The following is a 24,656-nucleotide window of genomic DNA, read 5'->3' on the forward strand; positions in this document are numbered from 1 at the left end:
TCTTTCCAAAGTAGCCCATTTTCTACCTGTTCGTGAGAGTATCACCGCTAGCCAGCTAGCTGATTTATACATTTCCCGAATAGTGTCTCTTCATGGTGTCCCATTGGAAATCAACTCAGACCGTGGGAGTCTCTTCACCTCTCGATTTTGGGAGAGTTTCCAAAATGCTATGGGAACTCGTCTCTCTTTTAGCACCACCTTCCATCCTCAATCAAGTGGTCAAGTAGAGCGGGTCAATCAAATTCTGGAAGATATGCTCCGAGCTTCTATCATCTCTTTCAGAATGAGTTGGGAGAAATGCCTTCCATTCGCAGAGTTTGCATACAACAATAGTTATCAAGCTAGTTTGGGCAAAGCTCCTTTCGAAGTCCTCTATGGACGAAAATGTTGAATGCCTCTTAACTGGTCGGAAACCGGGGAAAGACAACTCTTTGGCCCGGATATGATTCAGGAAGTAGAAGAGCAGGTTCGCGTTATTCGTGAGAAATTGAAAACAGCCCAATCTCGTCAAAAGAGCCAATATGATCGTAAACATAAGCTCATGACATATGAAGTCGGCGAGAAGGCTTACCTTCGGGTTACTCCATTTAAGGGAACCCATCGTTTCGGTATCAAAGGCAAATTGGCTCCTCGTTACATCGGACCTTTTCGCATTCTTGCCAAACGAGGAGAAGTTGCCTACCAATTGGGCATCTTTCCAGAGTTCATGATGTCTTCCACGTTTCTCAACTCAGGCGTTGCTTCGCGGATCCTATCCGTGGAGTGGACCACGAAACGCTTGATCTACAAGATAACCTCTCATATCGGGAATATCCCGTTTGTATCCTTGATCAAGCCGAGCGTACCACTTGACGCCATAATATCAAGTTTCTCAAGGTTCAATGGTCACACCATTCCGAGAAAGAAGCCACTTGGGAAAGGTAGGATCGTCTTTGACTCGAGTACCCCACCTTCTTCCCGGAGGATCCTAAATCTCGGGACGAGATTCTTTTGAGTGGGGGTGAGTTGTCACATCCCTGTGTTAGTCATGCTTTAGGATTGGTTGAACTTGTGCATCATGTTTAAATTCCCAGAAAACTGAAATGGGGATGACATAACCCCCAGCACCCCCCCTAGAACAACTAGGGTTTACTAAAAACTTTTTCAATGAACCTGAAATGCCCTTCTAAAAAGCCCACCCTTTTTGTTTTGGGTTAAAACATTTGACAAAAATGGTGCAAATTTTTCTAGGACATCTTAAGGTCATTGGATTAATTCTTATAGTATTTGCATTTGGGCATTTAAATGCTATAAAATATTTTAAATGCTCAAATAATCATAAACTAAAATGTTTGCTGTTGGATATATTCTAAGCAGTAGCCATGATTAATTTTATGATTTATGGAAATGCCCTGGCATTTTTAATAAAGCCCTGAAGCTACAGAAATAATAGAATAAATAAAAAATAGAAAGAAAGAGAGAGAGAGAGAGAGAGAGGAACATACCTGGCGCAGCCCACCTAACCCACCAGCTGCTTCTTCCCTGCCAGGCAGGCAGGGAGGTGACGCCGGCGTGCCTGAGCTCGCCACGGCGCCACCTGCTTGCCGCCCACGCCCTGGACGCCTGGACGCCTCCACGTCGCACACCGAAGCCCCTAGACACGCCATTCCCCCCTGCCTCTCTCCCTTCGCCGTTCCCCACCATGGCCGACGCCCCTGTCGCTGCACCATCGTCGTAGCCGCACCCTCCATCGTCCTCGCGCCGCGCCATCGTGTCCACGAGCTCCGCCGTCGTCGATTACATCCAGAAGGTCGAGCCCCGAGCGCTCGCTCGCCCCGGAGACGCTGCACCGAGCTCGTCCTCAACTCCGGCCACCGGAGATCCCCTTCGCCGTCCCCGCCGCATTAGCTCGTCCCCGACCTCGCCGACTGCCTCGACGTGACCCCTGTGAGCTCAGCCACCTCGCCACCCTCTTCGTTCCCTCTCTCGAGCCCCGTAGCGACTGCACGTAGATCACCCGCACGCACCGCCACGGAGCTCGTCGCCGACGAGGCTCCGGCCACCCAACGGCCGCGCCACCCTGTCCACTAGCCCTACCGCACCCCCAGGAGCTCAACGCACCAAACCACGCGCCTCCCCGTGCACCCTAGCGACTAGTTCAACCTTACCCGAGCTCCGGCCGCTGCCAAACTCGTCGCCGGCGACGTTTACGGCCACCCCAGCTCCACCCACTGCCACCACTCGACGCGGCTCCCTCCCCGCATCACGTAGATGGTCTCCGTCATCCTTTTGGTCGCCGGAGAGCAAAACCCGCGCTGCTCCGCCGCGTCTGGCCTCGCCGGTGGCTAAACGCCGGCGAGTTGACCCTGTTTGACCCCGTGTGGGCCCAGGTTGACCTCCCCCCTGAGCCTATGACAGGTGGGGCCGGCCTGTTAATTAGTTTAGGATTAATACTAACTAATTTTAATTAGTTTAGTCACTGACATGTGGGCCTAGGCCCCACTGATAGTTAATTAGTGTTAATTTAATCCTGCTAGTTAGCTGAGTCACTGACAGACAGGGCCCACCAGTCAGGTTTAACCTGGCCGACCCAGTTGACCGCTGACGTCACACCTATGTCATGCTAACGCATTAATTCAATTACTGGAATTATTCTTATATAGGAAATTCTAGAGAATAGCTAAAACTTTTAAACATCATAGAAACTCAACCATAGCTCCAAATCAAACAAGTTATATATGAAAAATGATCAGAAAAATTCAATCTATCCATCCGTAATGGTTTCATGCATGACAAAACAAGTTAACCTTGTTGTTTAAGCAAAATGAGATAATGCACTAATAAGGCTATGTTAAATGAACCAACATTTGAAACTTTGATTCAAATGAGTTCATTCCTTTCTGTTTTAGCTTGCATTAGGCCAAGACACATTCATTCTGCCATGTCATGGCATGCATCGTATTGTTGCATATTGTCATGTGTTGTTTATGTTTCGGTGTGTCTTTTGTGGTAGGTTCTGCCTCTGAGGATAACCCCGAGTATCCCTCTGAAGGGCAGTACCCTACTACCACTACATCAGGCAAGCAACCCGTTGATCATTCCGATACAATCCCGTGTTCTCGCTTCTGCTCTTGTTTACTGCATTAAGGCAACACGATTCAAACTGTTGTGTGCTACGGTAGTTGAACCCTCATCCTCTGCATGACCTGTCATTGCCACAGTAACTAGTTGAAACCCACTAGCATGTGTAGGAGTTGATTGAGCCACGTATGTGATTCCTACCTTGCTATGCCTGCTATGCTTAGAGTTGTGTCAGGTCTGGTTCATCCGGGTGATGGGCTAGAGTGAAATGTTTATGTCGGTAATGTGAGGGATGTGTTGAACATGAATTGGTAAAGGTATCGATGAGAGGCCATGTAGGAGTACATGGTGGGTTGTTTCATTGAGGCCATCCCTAAGAACTAAGATTTGTATGTGTGATTTTAAGAATCAGCTACTACCATGCATTGGGATCCTTAATTGACCCTCTCGGCTTCTTAATCACCCTAGTACTCTGTCCAGGAGTTGCAAATAGTTTCTGGTGTTTGTAGGTTATGTGTTGGCGGCCGTGCGTAGCGCTGACCCTAGGGGTGGGCTATGTTGCGGTAGATACACCGTGGCCGAGTATGTCGGGCGCCCGTTTGCCGTCTCGGGACCCTGTTCACATTGTTCGGGGCCGTATGTGGAAACCTCGGCCGGACTCCCTGCGGATGGAACCTGGATATGCGATAAGCCTGGACTAGAGACTTAAGTGTTTAGGTAGGCCGTGGCCGACACCCTCGTTGGGCTTCCGCTTGAAGGTTGCTGATTACATGTCGTGTAAAGGGCGGTAAGTGGTGAAAGCGTGTATGAAGAAGTATACCCCTGCGGGGTTAACATCATCTATTCGAATAGCCGCGTCCGCTGTAAAGGACTACTTGGTTGCCTATATAGTTCATAGACAAGTTAATGGTTACTACTAAAATACTCAAGATAAGTGTGAGTACCGAGGATGGCCCTCTCGTAGGATGACGAGGGAGGATCCCCGGTGGAGTATTGTGTTGGTGAGTAGTGGACTCGTGTGCGAAAACTATTTTACTAGTGGAGTCTCATAGGATAGCTTAGCCAAGAGTCAAAGCTGGCTTGCTGCAATAACTCCACCACCTTCTTGCGAATGAGCATGTATAGTAGGTTCTATTGTAAGACTTGCTGAGTACCTTTGTACTCATGTTTGCTTAATTACTGTTTTCAGACGACAACACCGCCCCCTTTGATGGGTTCTACGTAGACCTTGATGTCGACGAGTGACTAGCCACCCAGGTGGTGATCCTGGCCATGGAGGGCCCTGTGTAGACAGACAGGCTTCGAGAAGCCTTCTTTCTTTCTAGTGTTTGTACTCAGACTAGTTGCTTCCGCTTGTGCTTGTATGATTGTATGACTTGAGTGTCGGGTCGTGTGACCCCTACCTGTATGAACATGTTTTGTATGGCTCTCTGGAGCCTTTAAATAAAGTACTTGAGTTGTAGAGTTTTGTTGTGATGCCATGTTGTATGCACTCATATCGGGCATATTGTGTGTATGATTGAAATGCTCGGTATGAGCGGGATCCGACAATCTAGTTGTTTATCCTTGGCAGCCTCTCATATGGGGAAATGTAGTCTAGTGCTTCCTGAGCGATAGTAGTCCGCTACAGCTCGGTTCACCGGAGTCCTGCTAGCCCAGCACTACTGCTCTGGACACTTGACTGGCCGGCATGTGTTTCACCTCGTTCCTATGTCTGTCCCTTCGGGGAAATGTCACGTGGTGACATCCGGAGTCCTGCCTAGCCTGCTACAGCCCGGGTTCCCCGGAGTCCTGTTAGCCCCGTGCTACAGCCCGGATTCACTCGCTGATGACCGACATGTTCGATGTGATTCATGTATGCCTATCTCCATAGGTCTGTGCCGCTTTAGGTTCACGACTAGCCATGTCGGCCCGGGTTCACTGTCATATGGATGCTAGCGACACTATCATATACGTGAGCCAAAAGGCGCAAATGGTCCCGGGCCATGGTAAGGCGACACCCGTGGGATACCATGCGTGAGGCCGCAAATGAGATATGAGGTATTACCGGCTAGATCAATGTGATATGGAATCGGGGTCCTGACAGTCCATGAGGCCCCATTCCTCTGTATTTTCTATCTCCTCCGGCTCGGAGTCGACTTCACCAAACTTGAAGACTAGTGGCAGATGATCATTCTACGCCATGGGGGTGGAGGTCTGCGGGGGGGGGGGGGGGGGGGGGGGGGGGGGGGGGGGGGGGGGGGGGGGGGGGGGGGGGGGAATGGGAGGCGAACAGTAAGGCCGCCCATATTAAACAGCGGCTCAGGCTCCATTAATGGAGAGGAAGGTGGCCGGCCATGGAAGTCAAAGGGCTCGCTTCCCAGTGAGCATGCGCAGCATACTACTCGCACGCTTCCCGGTGAGCCTGCGCATTGGAGGACAGCTTGCATGCCTCTCGGTCAGCCTATGCACCGGACTGCGCTCGCACGCCTCCCGTTCAGTCAAGGTCAAGCAGCTGTCCGCAAAACACCTCCTATAGCCATTAAAACCAAGACACGTGGCGTCACGTGAATGGTTAACAGAACGCACACAGTTTGAATTATACAAATGTTTGAGATATTAAATTGGCAGGTATTTTTTTCAAAATGCCTTTGTTGGCTGTCATTATTCGAGTGCGCCTTCTATCAAAATGGACATGAAAAAGACCACATTATGTCAGGTGCCATTCCATGATAGCATGCCAAGTTTCATGAATTCCAGGCGAGTTTTGGATTTACTAGAATTTAAAAACCAGGCATCTCAATGTTTTGTCGGCAATCAACGGTGCCCTGGTGTTTGAAATTCATTCCCATTTCTTGCATTGGACCTAAGCATGCACCCAAGGACATAGATTTGATTTTTCATCCAATTTATATGCACTGGAGCATGTGCATGTAGTTCAAATTTGAATTATGCACATAAATGCATTGAAAACTCAGTTAATGCATAAAAATGTCCAAAAGAACCCTAAAAAATCACAAAAATTGACACAACACTCTTGTTGTTCTATGTTGACACGAGAAAATTTTTGGAAGCAATAAGAGGCAGTGGATATCGTTTCATCCCCAAAGGTGTAACGTTCCCTACTGAAACCATGATGCTTGTTGTGAGAAGCTCTGGTTCGTGAGAAGCATATACCCAAACCTGCCCCAAACGGGACAAGAATTTTACCATGACATGTTGATGCCTCTCCATGAAAGCATGCCAAGTTTCATGAATTTCAGACGAGTTTTGGATTTACTAGAATTTTAAAACGCGGCATCTCAATGTTTTGCCGGCAATCAACGGTGCCCTGGTGTTTGAAATTCATTCCCATTTCTTGCATGGGACCTAAGCATGCACCCAAGGACATAGATTTGATTTTTCAACCAATTTATATGCAATGAAGCATGTGCATGTAGTTCAAATTTGAATTATGCACATAAATGCATTGAAAACTAAGTTAATGCATAAAAATGTCCAAACGAACCCCGAAAAATCCCAAAAATTGACATAACACTCCTGTTGTTCTATCTTGGCATGAGAAAATTTCTGAATGCAATAAGAGGCAATGGATATCGTTTCGTCCCCAAAAGTGGGACGTTCCATATCGAAACCATCATGCTTGCTGTGAGAACCTTTTGTTTGTGAGAAGCATACACCCGAGCCTGCCCCAAATGGGAAAAAAATTAACATGGCATGTTGATGCTGCTCCATGATAGCATGCCAAGTTCATGAATTTCAGACGAGTTTTGGATTTACTAGAATTTAAAAACCTGGTATCTCAATGTTTTGACGGCAATCAACAGTGCCCTGGTGTTTGAATTTCATTCCCATCTCTTGCATGGGACCTAGAAATTCACCCAAGGACACAGGTTAGATTTTTCAACCAACCTTAGTGCATTGGAGCATGTGCATGTAGTTCAAATTTGAATTATGCACATAAATGCATTGAAAACTCACTTAATGCATAAAAATGCCCAAACGAACCCCGAAAAATCCCAAAATTTGACACAACACTCCTGTTGTTCTTTGTTGACATGAGAAATTTTTTGAAAGCAATAAGAGGCAATGGATATCGTCCTGTCCCCGAAGGTGGTACGTTCCCTATCGAAACCATCAAGCTTGTTTTGAGAAGCTCTGGTTTGTGAGAAGCTTATACCCGAACCTGCCCCAAAAAAATTTCACCACGGCATATTGATGCCGCTCCATGATAGCATGCCAAGTTTCATGAATTTCATATGAGTTTTGGATTTAATAGAATTTAAAAACCAGGCATCTCAACGTTTTGCCAGCAATCAACAATGCCCTGGTATTTGAATTTCATTCCCATATCTTGCATGGGACCTAGAAATTCACCCAAGGACACACATGTGATTTTTCAACCAACTTTGGTGCATTGGAGCATGTGCTTGTAGTTCAAATTTGAATTATGCACATAAAATGCCTAGAAAACCCAGTTAATGTATAAAAAGGCCAAATGAACCCCGAAAAATTCCAAGATTGAACACAACACTCCTGTTGTTCTATGTTAACACTAGAAAAAAAATTACAGCAATAAGAGGCAACGGATATCGTCCCGTCACCAAAGGTTGTACGTTCCCTATTGAAACCATCATGCTTGTTGTGAGAAGCTCTGGTTTGTGAGAAGGTTGTACCCAAACCTTCCCCATATGGGACAAAATTTTCACCACGGCATGTTGATGCCGCTCCATGATAGCATGCCAAGTTTCATGAATTTCAGACGAGTTTTCGATTTACTAGAATTTAAAAACCAGGCATCTCAACATTTTGCCGGCAATCAACAGTGCCATGGTGTTTGAATTATATTCCCATCTCTTGCATGGGACCTAGAAATTCACCCAAGGACACACATGTGATTTTTCAACCAACTTTGGTGCATTGGTGCATGTGCTTGCAGTTCAAATTTGAATTATGCACATAAAATGCCTAGAAAACCCTGTTAATGTATAAAAAAAGGCCAAACGAACCCTGAAAAATTCCAAGATTGAACACAACACTCCTGTTGTTCTATTTTGACACGGGAAATTTTTTAAAAGCAATAAGAGGCAATGGATATCGTCGCGTCACCAAAGGTGGTACGTTCCCTATCGAAACCATCATGCTTGTTGTGAGAAGCTCTGGTTTGTGAGAAGGTTATACCCGAACCTACCCCATATGGGACAAAATTCTCACCACGGCATGTTGATGCCGATCCATGATAGCATGCCAAGTTTCATGAATTTCAGACGAGTTTTGGATTTACTTGAATTTAAAAACCAGGCATCTCAATGTTTTGCCGGCAATCAACAGTGCCATGGTGTTTGAATTTCATTCACATCTCTTGCATGGAACCTAGAAATTCACCTAAGGACACACATGTGATTTTTCAACCAACTTTGGTGCATTGGATCATGTGCTTGTAGTTCAAATTTGAATTATGCACATAAAATGCCTAGAAAACCCAGTTAATGTATAAAAAAGCCAAACGAACCCTGAAAAATTCATTCCCATTTCTTCCATGGGACCTAAGCATGCACTAAAGGACACAGATTTGATTTTTCAACCAATTTGTATGCACTGGAGCATGTGCATGTACTTTAATTTTGAATTGTGCACCTGAAATGGCTAGAAAACCAGTTTAATGTATGAAATGTCCAAACGAACCCTGAATAATTCCAATTCTTTTAGGACACACATACAATTGCATGTTCACTGCAGATAAAAGGCCTAGCAATTCAAACACCGTCCATTGCCACTGTGACCCCATTTTGGAATTCAAATCAAGTAGATCCCACACAGTTTATTCTCACCAACCGTGTGAGATGTAGTACAAAATATCTTGGAGCACCGTCGGTGTATAGTACAGCTATGTCTTATGCGAGAAGGTGCGTCGGCTACAGTCCACAGCCGGCGTGTCAAGCACACTAGCTCGCTCCCCCAAAACTCCTGCCTCTGCATCCCTCGCAATGTCGAAAATATCTGCCGCCTGCTGTGAGGGTTGATGAAATTGAACTACATGTGCAACTATTTGCTATGTAGTTCAATTTCATCAATTAAAGTTTAACAATACCACTATGAATTATGATATTTGGTTGCTGTTAATGATATTGCAGTTAACATGCCTTTTCGTTTTTCAATTGTTGCTTAGCAACATGCATTGTACTGAATGACTAAATATGCAATCCCAGGCTACATAGCAACAAGGAAGAGTGTTACCTTAATGTTCTGTTGATGTCTATAAATACATGCAATAAAATCTTATATAATGGGATGGAGGAAGTGTTGTACTACATCATTTTCAATTTTTGTTTAGAACTTGGTGCCTTTAGGTACATATATCATTGCCAAAGATCCACACTCCCACCCTTTCTGTGTATGGGGCAATGAGATATTCATGAACCAGCATCAAGTGAGGAAACTGATAAAGATTGTTACTAAAATGGGTCAAAAGATGTCAATTGAACTATTTGTTTACACTTTATGCAAGACAACTGTGAACTGCGGGATGGTAAGTAAGAAACCTATAGCCTTCTTTTTACTGCCCCTAATGAGTTGTGTTAGATGACAATATCTGAATCTTTTTTCTTTTGAAGTGGATCCTGAAGCAGTTTACTCAAGATTACCTCTCAAACTACATGATTGGCGGTTGGCCATCACAAGGGGTTGGACTAGAGTCCTGCATGCCTTCTGCATCCAGGAGAGCACAATAGGGCCATTCTGCTTCACCTTGTTTAACAACTGGAATGTCTGTCGCCTCTTTCTTTACCATCTGTAATAGTACAAGTATAGAACATATGTACCTGTGAATCATTGTTTATTTGGTGCTTCTGTAATTCTTAAACATCTGTACCTGTGAATCGAATAATGCATTGGTTGTTTGAACCTGATGGATATGAATAAAGTTATAGCCTACTTTCAAGTTTAAACTAGGTACAATTTTAAATAGTAGAAATTAAATTAGGGCGAAAGTACATTGTGCAGGTCATTACGGAACACACGGTTGGTAAAACACAAACGTTTGCGATATACACCATAATTAAAGATGGTTCACAGAGAGGAAACGTGTGCAAGCATGCACACAGTTGCCGTTTGCAAAGCGTGTGTGATGTCAGACACTATGACATACGATGCGGGAAAACTAAATGTGTGTGATTGACTACCTATCATACATGGTTTATAATCATGAACTGTTTGTGATGTGCCAGGCATCGTAAATCTCCCGTGCCTAGAATCTACCTAGAAAACTGCCATGCCTGGAATCTGCCTAGTTTTAGGCAGAACCACAAACCTCCGATTGTGATGGCAATGCGAGCACAAACGAGTGGCAAGGATGAAGCGTTTGGGATATTCGATATATCGGAAACGGTTATATAGGGACAACTATATGCATCAAGGCTCCCTATCCCCGACGGTTTCTGGGTCGTGTGGGAAGGACCCCCCTATCGCCCACACTCACTTGGAGACAGTTCCATATGCCGTCGCGGAAAGGTGTTACAAACTGTTTGTTTAGGACCGATGCACACCAGTGAGTTTTCAATAATTTCTCTTATTCCTGTTTTGAAAGGTTAGCACTAATAATAACAGGATATATCTTCTTTTCATCAAGATAGGCATATATAAGGGTATCAGGTAATGGTTTAAGCTCAAACACGGCATCACCCTTGGGTGGAGGAGGATCCCCTATAATTTCAGCAAGCAAATTGTGTTTCAAAATAGGTCCCTCCTTAAAGAATACTTCATCTATTTCCCTTCTTTCATTCATAAACATATCATTTTCATGGTCTAGCAAATATTGTTCTAAAGGATCGTTAGGAGGCACGACAATAGAAGCAAGACCAATAATTTCATCTTTACTAGGCAATTCTTTATCATGGGGTTGTCTATGAAATTTAGCAAAATTGAAATCATGAGACATATCCCCTAAACCAATAGTAACAACATCCTTTTTGCAGTCTATCTTAGCATTAACAATATTCAAGAAGGGTCTACCAAATATAATGGGACAAAAGTCATCTTGTGGGGAACCAAGAACAAGAAAATCAGTAGGATATTTAACTTTCCCACACAAGACATCAACATCTCTACTAATTCCAACTGGTGAAATAGTATCTCTATTGGCAAGCTTAATTGTAACATCAATATCTTCTATCTCAGCAGGTGCAATATCATGCATAATTTCTTTGTATAAAGAATGAGGTAGTGCACTAGCACTAGCACCCATATCACGTAAAGCCATGATAAAAGTGATCTCCTATTTAAAAAGAAATAACAGGCATGCCTACAATAGGTCTATGTTTATTTTTAGTATCGGGTCTAGCAATTCTAGGAGCTTCATCACAGAAGTAAATAACATGTCCATCAATATTATCGACCAAGAGATCTTTAACCATAGCAATACTAGGTTCAACTTTAATTTGCTCGGGGGGTGTAGGTGTTCTAGTATTACTCTTACGAACCACAGTTGAAGCTTTAGTATGATCCTTTATTCTAGCAGGGAAAGGTGGTTTCTCAATATAAGCGGTAGGAACAATAGGATCAACATTATAAGTGATAGTCTTTTCTTCAACTTTAATAGGTTCAACAACTTTTACTTCAATGGAGGATGATATTTAAGCCACTTCTCCTTAGGGAGATCAACATGAGTAGCAAATTATTCACAGAAAGAAGCTACTATTTCAGAGTCAAGTCCATATTTACTGCTAAATTCACGAAAAGCATCGGTATCCATAAAAGATTTAACACAATAAAACTTAGGTGTTATGCCTGACTCCCCTTCGCGGAGTTCCCAATCTTTGGAGTTGCGTTTAATTCTTTCCAATAAATCCCATTTTAATTCAATTGACTTCATCATAAAAGAACCAGTACAAGAATCCAAACCCTCCATCCCTATTATGGGTTTGGCCTTTAGCCTTCTGGGGAGTTCGGCGTCCGAAGACGGGGAATCGACCCCAGCCGGACTCACCCTCCCCTCTACGGATTCGGCTTTTAGCCCCGACAGTGGTATGGTGTCTGAAGTCCAGGGTTCGGCCTTGGCCGGACTTGTGCCCCGCTCCACCATCACGACAGAGGTCAACTCCGAAGAGGCCTCATATGCAGATCCGGCCAGCCTGGACTTATTGAACGAGGCCCTGGACTAGATCCAGATAATGGCTATTGTCGATGGCCAGTCCTCGTCCCACGCTCAGCAGAGCCTTAAGGTAGGCAATAGGGAATTTTACGTTCCACCCACCTCCCACCTAATAGCCATGATCAAAGATTTAACCGACACGCTAGACTGTGCCTCCGAGGAGGCTGATGACATGGACGACGATGGTGAGGCCACGACCCCTCCCGTCACTAACCGATGGACGACCACAACCACCTACAACATATGTGGACACCCGCAAGGACGATGATGATGGTGCCAATGGGGACGGTACCCCCAGAAGGGATGATAAACCTGGAGAGGAGACCCCCAAGCGCCAGAGGCAACACTGACGCTCCAAGGGGCGATGTAGCAGGGAAAGCAACACGGGCATCGCAGACAGCGACACCCTGGACAATGCAGAAGACCTCGGCGACCCCGCCCCCGTACACCAATCTGACGGCTTAGAGGGCAGGAGGGTCAGCATACTCACGAGGACCCCAATGATTCTGAAGACAACAACTATATGCCCCTCTCCGAAGAGGAATTCAACCTTGGACCTAAGGACTTTATCATCCCAGAAGATCCATTGGAACAAAAGCGATTCAAGCAATAGCTAATAGCTACCTGATACGTCCATTTTGCATCATGCTTTTATATCGATATTTATTGGATTGTGGAATGTCATTACACATTATGTCATAATACTTATGCCTTTTCTCTCTTATTTTACAAGGTTTACATGAAAAGGAGCAAATATTATAGACCTATTCTACACAACTCCAAAAGTCCTGAAACTACACGGAAGTCCGTTTTGGAATATATAAAAAATATTGGGTGAAGAAAGCAGCAGAGGGGGCTACCCACCGTCCACGAGGGTGGGGGGCACTCCCAACTCCCCTGGGCGCGCCCCCTGCTTCGTGGGCCCCCTGGCAGGCCTCCGGTGCCCATCTTTTGCTATATGAAGTCTTTCGCACTGGAAAAAGTAAGAAGGAAGCTTTCGGGATGAAGAACCACCATCTCGAGGCGGAACCCTGGCGGAACCAATCTAGGGCTCTGGCAGAGCTGTTCTGCCGGGGAAACATCCCTTCGGGAGGGGGAAATCATCACCATCGGCATCACCATCGATCCTCTCATCGGGAGGGGGTCAATCTCCATCAACATCTTCACCATCACCATCTCCTCTAAAACCCTAGTTCATCTCTTGTATCTGATCTTTGTCTCAAAACCTCAGATTGGTACCTGTGGGTTGCAAGTAGTGTTGATTACTCCTTGTAGTTGATGCTAGCTCGTTTATTCGGTGAAAGATCATATGTTCAGATCCTTTATGCATATTAATACCCCTCTGATTATGAACATGAATATGATTTGTGAGTAGTTACGTTTGTTCCTGTGGACATGGGAGAAGTCTTGCTATAAGTAGTCATGTGAATTTGGTATTCGTTCGATATTTTGATGAGATGTATGTTGTCTCTCCTCTAGTGGTGTCATGTGAACGTCGACTACATGACACTTCACCATTGTTTGGGCCTAGGGGAAGGCATTGGGAAGTAATAAGTAGATGATGGGTTGCTAGAGTGACAGAAGCTTAAACCCTAGTTTATGTGTTGCTTCATAAGGGGCTGATGTGGATCCACATGTTTCATGTTATGGTTAGGTTTACCTTAATACTTCTTATGTAGTTTGCGGATGCTTGCAAGAGGGGTTAGTCATAAGTGGGATGCTTGTCCAAGGAAGGGAAGTACCCAAGCACCGGTCCACCCACATATCAAATTATCAAAGTAATGAACATGAATCATATGAGCATGATGAAAACTAGCTTGACGATAAGTCCCATGTGTCCTCTGGAGCATTTTCCTTTATATAAGAGTTGTCCAGGCTTGTCCTTTGCTAAAAAAAAGTATTGGGCCACCTTGCTGCACCTTGTTTACTTTTGTTACTTGTTATCCGTTACAAATTACCTTTTCACAAAACTATCTGTTACCGATAATTTGAGTGCTTGCAGAGAATACCTTATTGAAGACTGCTTATCATTTCCTTCTGCTCCTCGTTGGGTTCGACACTCTTACTTATCAAATGGACTACGATAGATCCCCTATACTTGTGGATCATCAAGACTCTTTTCTGGCGCCGTTGCCAGGGAGTGAAGCGCCTTTGGTAAGTGGAACCTGGTAAGGAAAAATTTATATAGTGTGCTGAAATTTACTGTCACTTGTTACTATGGAAATTAATCCTTTGGGCGAGTTGTTTGAGGTATCTTCACCTCGACCAGTAGAGCAAAGAGTTGCTCCTCAACCTACTGAGCCTACTAATAATGTTTACATTGAAATTTCTTTGGGTATGATAGAGAAACTGCTAGCTAATCCTTTTACAGGAGATGGAACATTACATCCTGATTTGCACCTAATCTGTGTGGATGAAGTTTGTGGAGTATTTCAGCTTGCAGGTATGCCCGAGGATGTTATCGAGAAGAAGGTCTTCCCTTTATCTTTGAAGGGAAAGGCAGTGACATGGTTTATGCTATGCGATGATATTGGATCATGGAACTACAACCAATTGAAATTGGAATTTCATCAAAAGTTTTATCCTATGCATCTGGTTCATCGTGATTGTAATTATATATATATATATATATAATTTTTGGCCTTGCCAAGGATAAAGTATCGCTCAAGCTTGGGGGAGGCTTAAGTCAATGTTATATTCATGCCCCAATCACGAGCTCTCAAGAGAAATTATTATTCAAAAAAATTATGCTCGGCTTTCTCTAAATAATCACTCCATGCTCAATACGGACCGATTCCTAGTCTTTGGACGTAGGTAGTGCTTCTGAGCTGGAGGCCGGTAGCGCAGTAGGGGCCGATCCGGAGATCGGACCGGGGGGAGGGTCCGAATTCAATGCTTAGGAGGCTGAGTTTGTTGAAGGTACGACTGAAAAACCAGTGAAGATCATATTGCCTTGAGCGTCAGTGACATACTTGAGGTTGACAAACCTGATATGCTACTGCGGGGCGAAATTGTCGACCTGGTTGAGACGACCAGTCGAGTCAACATGCAGGAAAATGCTTCCGAACATGAAAAGTTGCCCGAGGATGAAGATGTCCCTGGTGTTGATGCCATCCCCGATGATCAGGCGAGCCATCGATCCTTCGGTGATCCGACAGTGGAATTCTCAATGAAAGCACCAATTTCGATGTCAAAATCGTAGGATCTCGGGTAGGGGGTCCCGAACTGTGGATCTTGGATCGATGGGGAGCAAGGGATGCAGAGCACGATATTTACCCAGGTTTGGGCCCTCCCGAAGAGATAATACCCTACGTCATGCTTGATTATATTGCTTGTGTATACAGGGGTTACAGGGTTGATCTACCTCAAGATCAGAGGAACTAAACCCTAACTAGTAGGATGGTGATTGTTCTCTTGGCCTCTACGGACTAAGACCCCTGGTTTATATAGACACCAGGGGTACTAGGGTTTACATAAAGTCGGTTACATAGAAAGGAACACCGAATCTTCCATCTTGACTTGGAGCACACACCAAGGCAGTAAAGTCTTCAGACCAGACACAATGCGTCCCAACAGTCCGGCCCATGAGAGCTGGGTCAGCCTCCTGAGGACCCCTAGTCCAGGACTCCCTCACAAACCACATCCCTTCCCAACTTACTCTGGTTCCGTTAGTCATCTCCATGTTCTTTACAAATGTTTTGTTACAATATCAAGTTCATAATAAGCCACCAAATTATCTGTAAATATGACTAGTTTAATATAGAGCCCAAATGTAATGTGATTTACAATTATTTTGGGAAAAAGATCCATCATGAACAGAGTCTCATGTCATCAAAAGTTAATCGCCAGGGGAAGCTATGGGCAAGGATGCTCGACAAAGAAAATAAGAACACACCGTGAGCATACTCATTTGCAAACAGTAGAGGAAAAAACCTTCAAATGGTTTGTTTAACTTCTAGACTGCATGTAGCACCCAAGATGTGGTTCTATCCCAATCATGTGATGAATTCATGATCGGGGCACAACCGCATTTCGAGCGCATAGCAAGGTGGATATCATTACAACATACCATGTACTGAATATATGAGAATACAAGATAAAGGCTTACACTCGCCACAAGCTACAACATGAAGACATCAATACATCAATACATAACAACCATCATACAGAACAGCAGAATCCGACTACGGATGAAATCAAACAAAAAAGAAGAACGACATCCACCCTACTAATCCAGGCTCCCTGACACGGAACCTATCCCTTGCACGAGGAAGAAGAACTCCAAAAGCAATCAAGCACCGCTCTCACATCAGATCATCGCATTACCTGTACCTGCAACTATTGTTGTAGTAATCTGTGAGCCACGAGGACTCAGCAATCCCATTACCATGGGTGTCAAGACTAGCAAAGCTTAATGGGAAGGAAAGGGTAAGTGGTGAGGTTGCAGCAGTGACTAAGCAATGTATGGTGGCTAACTCACGAGTACAAGAGTAAGATGAGAAACTACGCAAACGGTCGCAAACTAGTAATGATCAATAAGTGATCCTGAACTACTTACATTCAAACATAACCCAACCGTGTTCTCTTCTCGAACTTCCCCAAAAAAAGACAGCCATGGTTACGCAACACGATTGGTGTATTTTAATTGAATTTACTTCGAGTCCTCTACAACCGGATATTTGCAAATTCCCATCTGCCACATAACCGTGGGCACGACTCTCGAAAGTTTAAACCCTGTAGGGGTGTCCCAACTTAGCCCATGACAAGCTCACGATCTGCGGAGGCAATCCTCCGTCGCGGGAACCTCCGATCAAACTCGGAATCCCGGTGGACAAGACATTTCGGCAATGGTAAAACTAGTCCAGCAAGACTTCCTGATGCACCGACCTAGCCTGATAGGATTTGCGCTATCTCATTCTCAGGGTACACGGGATGAGCAAAGCGTACAGGTATATACCAAATACCCCAAGTTGCCTAGGGGCGGTCCCGCACGGTGCTCTAGTTTGGACCAACACTCATGAGGAGCACTGGCCCGGGTTGTTGATTAAGTCCACAGGGGGCAGCAAGTCCCTATGCAAGTTTTAGCTGTTATTAGGAAAATGGAAAACCAATGTTGGGACTTGCTGGAAGAGTTTTATTCAAAGCGAACTATCAAGAGGGCCCCATACCCTTCATCGTGTTAGGGACGCCAAATCAAGGAACATAACACCGGTATGACGGAAACTAGGACGGCAAGAGTGGAACAAAACACCAGGAAAAAGGTCAAGCCTTCCACCCTTTACCAAGTATATATATGCATTAATTAAATAAGAGATATTGTGGCATCCCATGATATCCATGTCCCAACATGGAACAGCCTGCAACTAGCAACGCTATAAGAGGGGCTGAGCAAAGCGGTAACATAGCCAAACAATGGTTTGCTAGGAAGGGTGAAAATGTTAGAGACTAACATAGCAATTTGGGAGGTTTGATAAACAAGTGGTGGGTAGCGTGACATAGCGATAGCATCGAGACAACTAGCATAGCAAAGATAGTAGTGAGATTCAAGGTGACGGTCATCTTGCCTGAGATCCCGCTAGGAAGAAGACCGAATCCATGAAGAAGACAAACCAACGTAGTCGAAGGATCCTCACAATCGCAACGTAACCAGAAGGAGAAGCCCAACCGGAAAGAAGCAAACGACATAGTAAACAAGCAAGTATAATCATGGCATGATGCACAATCAAGTATGATGCATGTCCGGTTTAATGACTCATGGCATGGCCAAGTGCAACAAACAATACTACAAGTTAAGTGGAGTTCAATATGCAACGAGTTGCATATTGTCGAAACACCACAGGACTTATTTAGTTCTCTCTCGGTTATGTACCCAACAATATTAAATGTTATTAAACATGGCAAGGGGTGAAGCATAATAAAACTACCTATCTAGGCAAGTTTAAATGAGGCTGGAACAACAAACAACAATTCCGGAAAATCCCCATATGCATATTTCAAAGTTAGTACGATTCTTCCCTATACATAATTTTAGAGTTATTAAACATACAAAGTAATGCCACCATGTTAATCTATGTATTTTTCCACCCCATTTACATATATAGTTTATTAGATTCGGAGCTACGTTTATTTAGTTATGAAATAAATCATTTTAACATGGCATTTGAGCAAATTTAATCAAACAACATTTTAAACATAGATGGAAGTGGCAAATTATGAAAGTACATGAAATTCTAAGAATTTTACAAGTTTAAATCATTTTAAACCGATGCATGGTTTGTGAGTTATTAAATGCATGAAGCTTAGGGTATTTTCTGCAAATTTGGTAAATTCTGGATAAATCGACAAAATCGCATAACTGGAAAAAAACATGAACAGGCCGAATCTGCTGGAACTGGGCTACATAGGGCATGGGCGTAGAACTCTATCCTACGCACAGGGCGAGGCATAGCATCAAAAACAGAACGGGCCAAGCCCACTAGTAGAGAGCAGGCGAGCTGAGGGGCTGCTCACAATGGGCTCCAGGGAGCTGGGCCTTGGGGATCGTGGCTGGGCATTGGGCGCTGGAAAGGCTTGCTGGCGAGGTCAACGCACGGCTCGGGCATGTGACCGTGAGGCAGAGGAGGCCGAGTGCGAGCAGGGGAACTTCGCGCGACTCCAACGAGGGGCTGCAGCGCGGATCCGGCGGGCGACGCGACGGGGAGGTGGCCGGAGGAGGCGGACCGGGGGCCCTTGGGCAGGGAAGCAGCGGCGAGCTCCTGGTGGTGGTGGTCGACGCCTTGGTTCCGGCAGGTTGGCGCGCGAGCCGGCGAGGAACTCCGGCGACGGGTGGCTGACGGTGACGTGAGCGCCAGCAACGGGCAGAGGGAGGCAGATCCGGTGGAGCTCAACTCCGGCGAGCTACTGCTCGTTGTCGGCCGGACGGAGACGGGTCGAGGGCGGCTGCGCTCCTGCTTGAACGGGGTGAGAGAAACAGAGAGGTTAGAGAGAGAAAAGGGGGGAAAGAGAGGACGGGGGGCATGGGCAGGGACGTGACTTGAGAGGTCGGCGCAGGAGAGCTCCAGCTTGGCGGCACGGGAGTGCGTGGACAAAGGCGGCTACGAGGACTTGGTGTTGTTGGTCTTCGGGAAGGACAAACGGGAGGCACGGGAGCTTGGCTCCATGGAAGTGCTCGAGAGGGAGGGGATCCAGTCGCAGTTCCTGCCGATCCAAAAGCGAGGGAGGCTGCGGCTTTGCTATGGTTGGGAGGCGACGGAAAAGAAGGATGGTGGTTGGCTGTGGGTGATCCCGATGAGGATTGAGCGGGTGGGGGCGCGATGGGGCAAGAAGCCTAGGTTATAGGGTTAGGAAAGTAGGTATATATATATATATAGACCTACTTTCCTAACCCTATAACCTAGGCCCAGTGTTAAGTTTGGACCCTTCGATTAAATCAGACGGTCGAGAATAAATAGGCTAGGGAGTCCAATGAATAAAACGAAGATATTTTAAGGATGTTTGGGGATGATCCGGACTCATCGGTCACGACTGCCCGGGTCGGGTTCGGGACAACTTTCAGACGCGCACGCGAGGGGGGTTTGAGAGAGGTCGACAAAGACAAGGGGTCCTGACAAAAGGTCAACGGAGACAAAGCGAGAAGCGGCAACTACGAGTAGATGCAAGTTTTAAAACAATGACGACAACGAGTGCCGATGCAAAGCGAATGATGCGATGATGAAAAGCAACAAACAAATAAAAAAAGACACGCTGACAACGAGAAACATGGAAGTGGTCTGGAGCATCGGTCTCGGGTTGTCACACTGCAGTTGGTCTCTATGCCAATTGGGGCAATGGGTCATCTAGTCAATATAGGTTCCACCACACAATCAATAGTTATCAATGCAATGAAAGTTAACTCAATGAAATTAGTTGAAAGCAGCTTCGTGAAAATCTCATGTGTCCTCGATATTGATTTGATCAATATAAGTACTTCAATCGGCTTGTCTTTAAGCATTATTAAGGACAGGGTCACTTTCTGCACAATTGCACTTTTGTTATAAGGTACGTTCTTGTGATATAAACGAACTATCAAATAATGCTTGCAGCTTTTACATTGGTTCCTTATTAGTTTCCATCAACCAATTCCTTCTCCTACTCGGATATTTCTACACTCTTACTTGTCGAAAAGGGCTACAACAGATGCCCTACACCGGTGGGTTATAATGACTTGGTTTATCCACTACTATACATTTTAGCATGATAAAATCAAAACAACTACGTGTCCAAGTTGACAAATTATTAGATTATGGAAAATTTATTTATAATTGTACAATATATATTTAAACAAAAGCACCAGGTCCACCATAGTAATTGTGCACACCATAGTCATTATATCCGTAACCATAAGCCTTCGTAGTATATTTTGATGAACTGGTGACGATAAGACGAGCTTTCCAGGCATCTGGATTAGCATACTTGTTTTTAGTATCTACAATTAGGATATTTCTTACAACTGTTGCTTTTCCACGTTCTTCGGAAGCAAAATGACCACTACCCATCTGCGGAGAGTCTGATGAGGCTGTTGGACCTTGAACATACCCACCCCATAATGCAGAATTACATTGATCCTTCATGAAATGGAAAATTTCCTTTGGCCAATATCCAATATGTATGTTTCGTTCACCGTAAGACACCCACCAATTTTTACTCACTAGGTCCTAGAATAAATCAAGGTTCATGGTAAACACTTCAATAGACTTGAAATGAATACTAGTCGATCAAATGTTTGTGTTGAATTGAAATTATCCTTATAAGTGTATACCATATTAACATCAATATATGATGAAAGAGATATTTGGTACTCTCACATCTATGTTAATATTTTCTTAAATTGAAAGTTTTTAGTAAGATTGTGCTATCTAATGGTTTGGCCACCTATAAGATTGATTTAAGCACTGTCTCCAGGTTTTCATCAAAATATAATTCTTGTATTTCATACGACAAAATGAAATACAAGTATCAACAAAAATATTAACATGAGAATACCTTGAAAATGGAAACATCTATGATGTATTGTGGTCCTCCATAGATAGAAACTGGTTTAAGTCTTCCTCCTAGACCAACACTTGAGCTAACTTGTACAAAAGCGCCACAATCATGATCAGGGCAAATTGTGTTCTTTAAGCCATCAACCTTTACAGAGATGTGTTCCAAGGTCAATAACAACTATATCATTCTAAGTTACTCACACTAAATTGAAGAATGCACATCCAAGGAAATAGTTATAGATTACCCAAGCAACGTGAAACCTAGCAAGGCTGTCACCACTGTAGCTTGGATATACCCAAGAACCAACACCTATCCCATCTGCAAGTCCTACTCTTTGTCTCCCATTAATTTGTATCCATGATGCACTTAGATCCTTACTATCATTCTTCACCTTAGGTTCATAGATAGTTATTTTAGCCCGCGTTCCGTATAGCACATCTAGATACTCGAATCCTGCAATCTGCAAGCCCAAATAATATATTGGTTTGTTTATAATGAAAATACAAATTAAATGCTTATTAAACATAAGAAAGATTGATGTTGCATCACAACAAAAATTTGTTGAACATCACTTAATGGTGCCACTAAGGCAAATATTGACCAAACACTTTGAGAAACTTTCATCCACTCTAATGGCAACACAAATATTATATGTAAAAATTAAATTGGTTTGTACATTTCAAAATCAGTTATTTCCCTTTACTTATTGGACTACCTTGGACCATCTATTTCATTTAAAGTATGAATTTAATGCGATAAAATCCTATAATACGATTAGATAATTATTGATGTCACATGTGGATTGAAAGGAAATAAAATTGGTGTGTATTCAAGAACTCCAAGTTAAAGTCGATATTGATATAGTCTACCATGATAAATAGATGACTCCAAAATTATATTGAAACTCACCTCTTGTTGTTCATTCTTGCTAATCACTTTGTCAATAGCTTGTACTAGCTTGTGGACCCTTCTGTTGTTGCGCAATATTGGAATCGTTCCTGTAGAGCACTCAATCAAAGACAATTGGGCTGGTGGCCTGTCATGAATCGACGGGGATTTGGTAGGAATACTCTGTGGGAAAGAGCTTGGTTCCATCTATTTAATTGGAAAATTTTAATCAACATAAAATTTAAGAAAATATTGATCAAAATTGTGCATGTGCGTGTTTGTGTTATAGTGCATAATTAAATATATCCCCACAATTAGTGGAACTCACATTTTTTATTGTTTGGTGATCATATCAAAATGTTGCATATTCATGTTCTAAACTATAACGAGAGCATGAAGAACAATTTAACAACGCTAGATTTGTGGCAAGATCTTGTTTATGAAGTATTACTATAAGCACCAAAATTGCGAAATATTGCTACCATGATTACATATACTACCTAGCTACATGCCACTAATTATTTCAAATAACTTACCATTCCTTTATGGATCAAAATAAGAATATATACCATTGACTTAGCCACTATATGCATGTTATAATATGTTGATTATAAAAAACTTGCCTGCATTTTGTGGTGTTTCAGTAGTGGATGGCTAAAGGCTGGTTGTAGGTTCACATCGATGCAGTCATAGACATCTCCTTTGTCAACCTATTATCGTATCTCCTCAACTCAATAAACTCAAAATTGGTGATAGTTATATAAACTAAGATGAATTCATACATACCACAATAGTAGTATTGACTTTTTGATTCAAAGGGACCCCGCTAGTATTTTTGTCTCCTCTTATACACTTAACTTCTTTTCCTCCAAGGGCTAGAATTAGACATGCTAAGAGAATGGTCACACTAACATATGTATTTTCTTTCATGGTGGAAATATGAAATGTTTGTTTTGTTAATGTGTCTACCATCATATTTATAAGGTTCCAAACTATCCTGACATAAATGGTTGTTATTTAAGAACAACAATAACTTGCATTGATGGGATAAAGATATAATATATCAAAAAACATGGTATTAACTGCATAATATACACTAATCATGCTAAGTATTGGTTTTTTATTAACAAAATCTTGAAGTACTAATGCCAAAAAATATTCGACTTATGTATTAAATGGAAAGATCTTCATGACTATTGTCCCATATTGATAATGTTAGCCCTAGGTGACTGGTCATCTATATTGTAGATAAGATAAGATAGTTGTACGACCTCTTGGTTTCTTATTATCGAAATATTGGAGTAATGCCCAAAAAATATTTGAGTTATGTAATAAAAAAGTCATCAATTAATGTCCCATATGGATAAGGTTCACTCGAGTAGATTGCTCTCCACATAGAGCGCATTTACAAGATGCATCACTCTCTCCTCGCACCATGTCCACTATGTCACCTGATAACCCCTAGGTGTGGGAATTTTTGTGGCCCTTTTCCAATGTGAATGTGAAAGTACTGAGTCTTGAGACCCCTTCTGAGTTAAAGGTAGATTTCCCATTCTATGAAGCTATATCTACCATTGATAAAACTTCCTATGAAATCTGTGATTACTTTACTTAAACTCTCTAATTAAGATAGGTTGTAAGTGTAGATAAAGTATTAAAATAAAAATAAAAGTTAGTCTTTGAAAAGTAAAGTTGTAAGTGAAGTAAAAGATGGCTTGTGTGTGTGTGGAGGAGGTTGTGGTGTTGTAGTGGTTCCAATGGGAGAAAGTGTTGTATGCTATTAATAGTGGAGTAATAAAGTGATTGTGAAAGTGTATCCAATCCCCAAGGTGGATTCCGATACTTCATGCCAACATATCTTGAAGAACTATGCTATAAGTTTATTCTAGAAAAAGTTCTTCACTAGAACAACATTGGAATGGAAGGTGCCCCTAAAAAGCTTTAAGACAAGTGTTGGCCAAGTCATGTGATTCTTCATTTTCATTTTAGTGATCCAAGATCACATCGAGTCTTTAGGTGTGCCGATCAAATTCAAGCCATGTGTAGGGCAATTACGTATCATTAAATTCATCCTCTCCCAAGCTTGTGCAACTTGTTCATGATCAAGTTGCTTAAAATTCATCATATCGTTTCTAAGAGATAATCTTAGCGGGAGGAAAAAATACTTAGAGATAAAAGCATCTTTGCACTTATTCCAAGAATCAATACTATTTTTAGGCAAAGACGAAAACCAAGCTTTAGCACGATCTCTAAGAGAGAAAGGAAATAGCTTCAATTTAACAATATCATTATCCACATCTTTCTTCTTTTGCATATCACACAAGTCAACGAAGCTATTTAGATGGGTAGCGGCATCTTCACTAGGAAGGCTGACGAATTGATCTTTCATGACAAGATTCAATAAAGCAGTATTGATTTCACAAGATTCAGTATCGGTAAGAGGAGCAATTGAAGTGCTAAGGAAATCATTGTTGTTGGTATTGGTGAAGTCACACAATTTAGTATTATCTTGAGCCATCATGACAAGCAAGCAATCCAACACACGAGCAAACAAGAG

At 43.2% G+C, this 24,656-nt stretch overlaps 1 protein-coding gene across 1 annotated transcript; it reads right to left on the reverse strand.

The window, feature by feature from the left end:
- Nucleotides 1-20,502: 20,502 nt before the first annotated feature.
- Nucleotides 20,503-23,029, reverse strand: LOC125516981. Its single transcript, XM_048682225.1, has 6 exons — nt 22,886-23,029; nt 22,723-22,809; nt 22,121-22,306; nt 21,456-21,671; nt 21,209-21,355; nt 20,503-20,880 (listed from the first exon to the last, which is right to left on the reverse strand). Exons 1-6 carry the CDS (start codon nt 23,027-23,029, stop codon nt 20,503-20,505), a joined length of 1,158 nt encoding a protein of 385 aa, XP_048538182.1.
- Nucleotides 23,030-24,656: the final 1,627 nt, after the last annotated feature.

This window comes from Triticum urartu, chromosome 6 (assembly GCF_003073215.2).
Source record: "Triticum urartu cultivar G1812 chromosome 6, Tu2.1, whole genome shotgun sequence".
In the NCBI taxonomy this organism is placed as follows: Eukaryota; Viridiplantae; Streptophyta; class Magnoliopsida; order Poales; family Poaceae; genus Triticum; species Triticum urartu.

Bases quoted from the DNA above. Each gene is read 5' to 3' on its own strand.
- LOC125516981 (XM_048682225.1), bottom strand. From the start codon at position 23,029: ATGAAAGAAAATACATATGTTAGTGTGACCATTCTCTTAGCATGTCTA. The intron at 21,672-22,120 runs GTGAGTTTCAAT...TTGGGCTTGCAG, and splicing joins GCAAGAATGAACAACAAGAG to ATTGCAGGATTCGAGTATCT. The intron at 21,356-21,455 runs GTAATCTATAAC...ATCTCTGTAAAG, and splicing joins CTAGGTTTCACGTTGCTTGG to GTTGATGGCTTAAAGAACAC.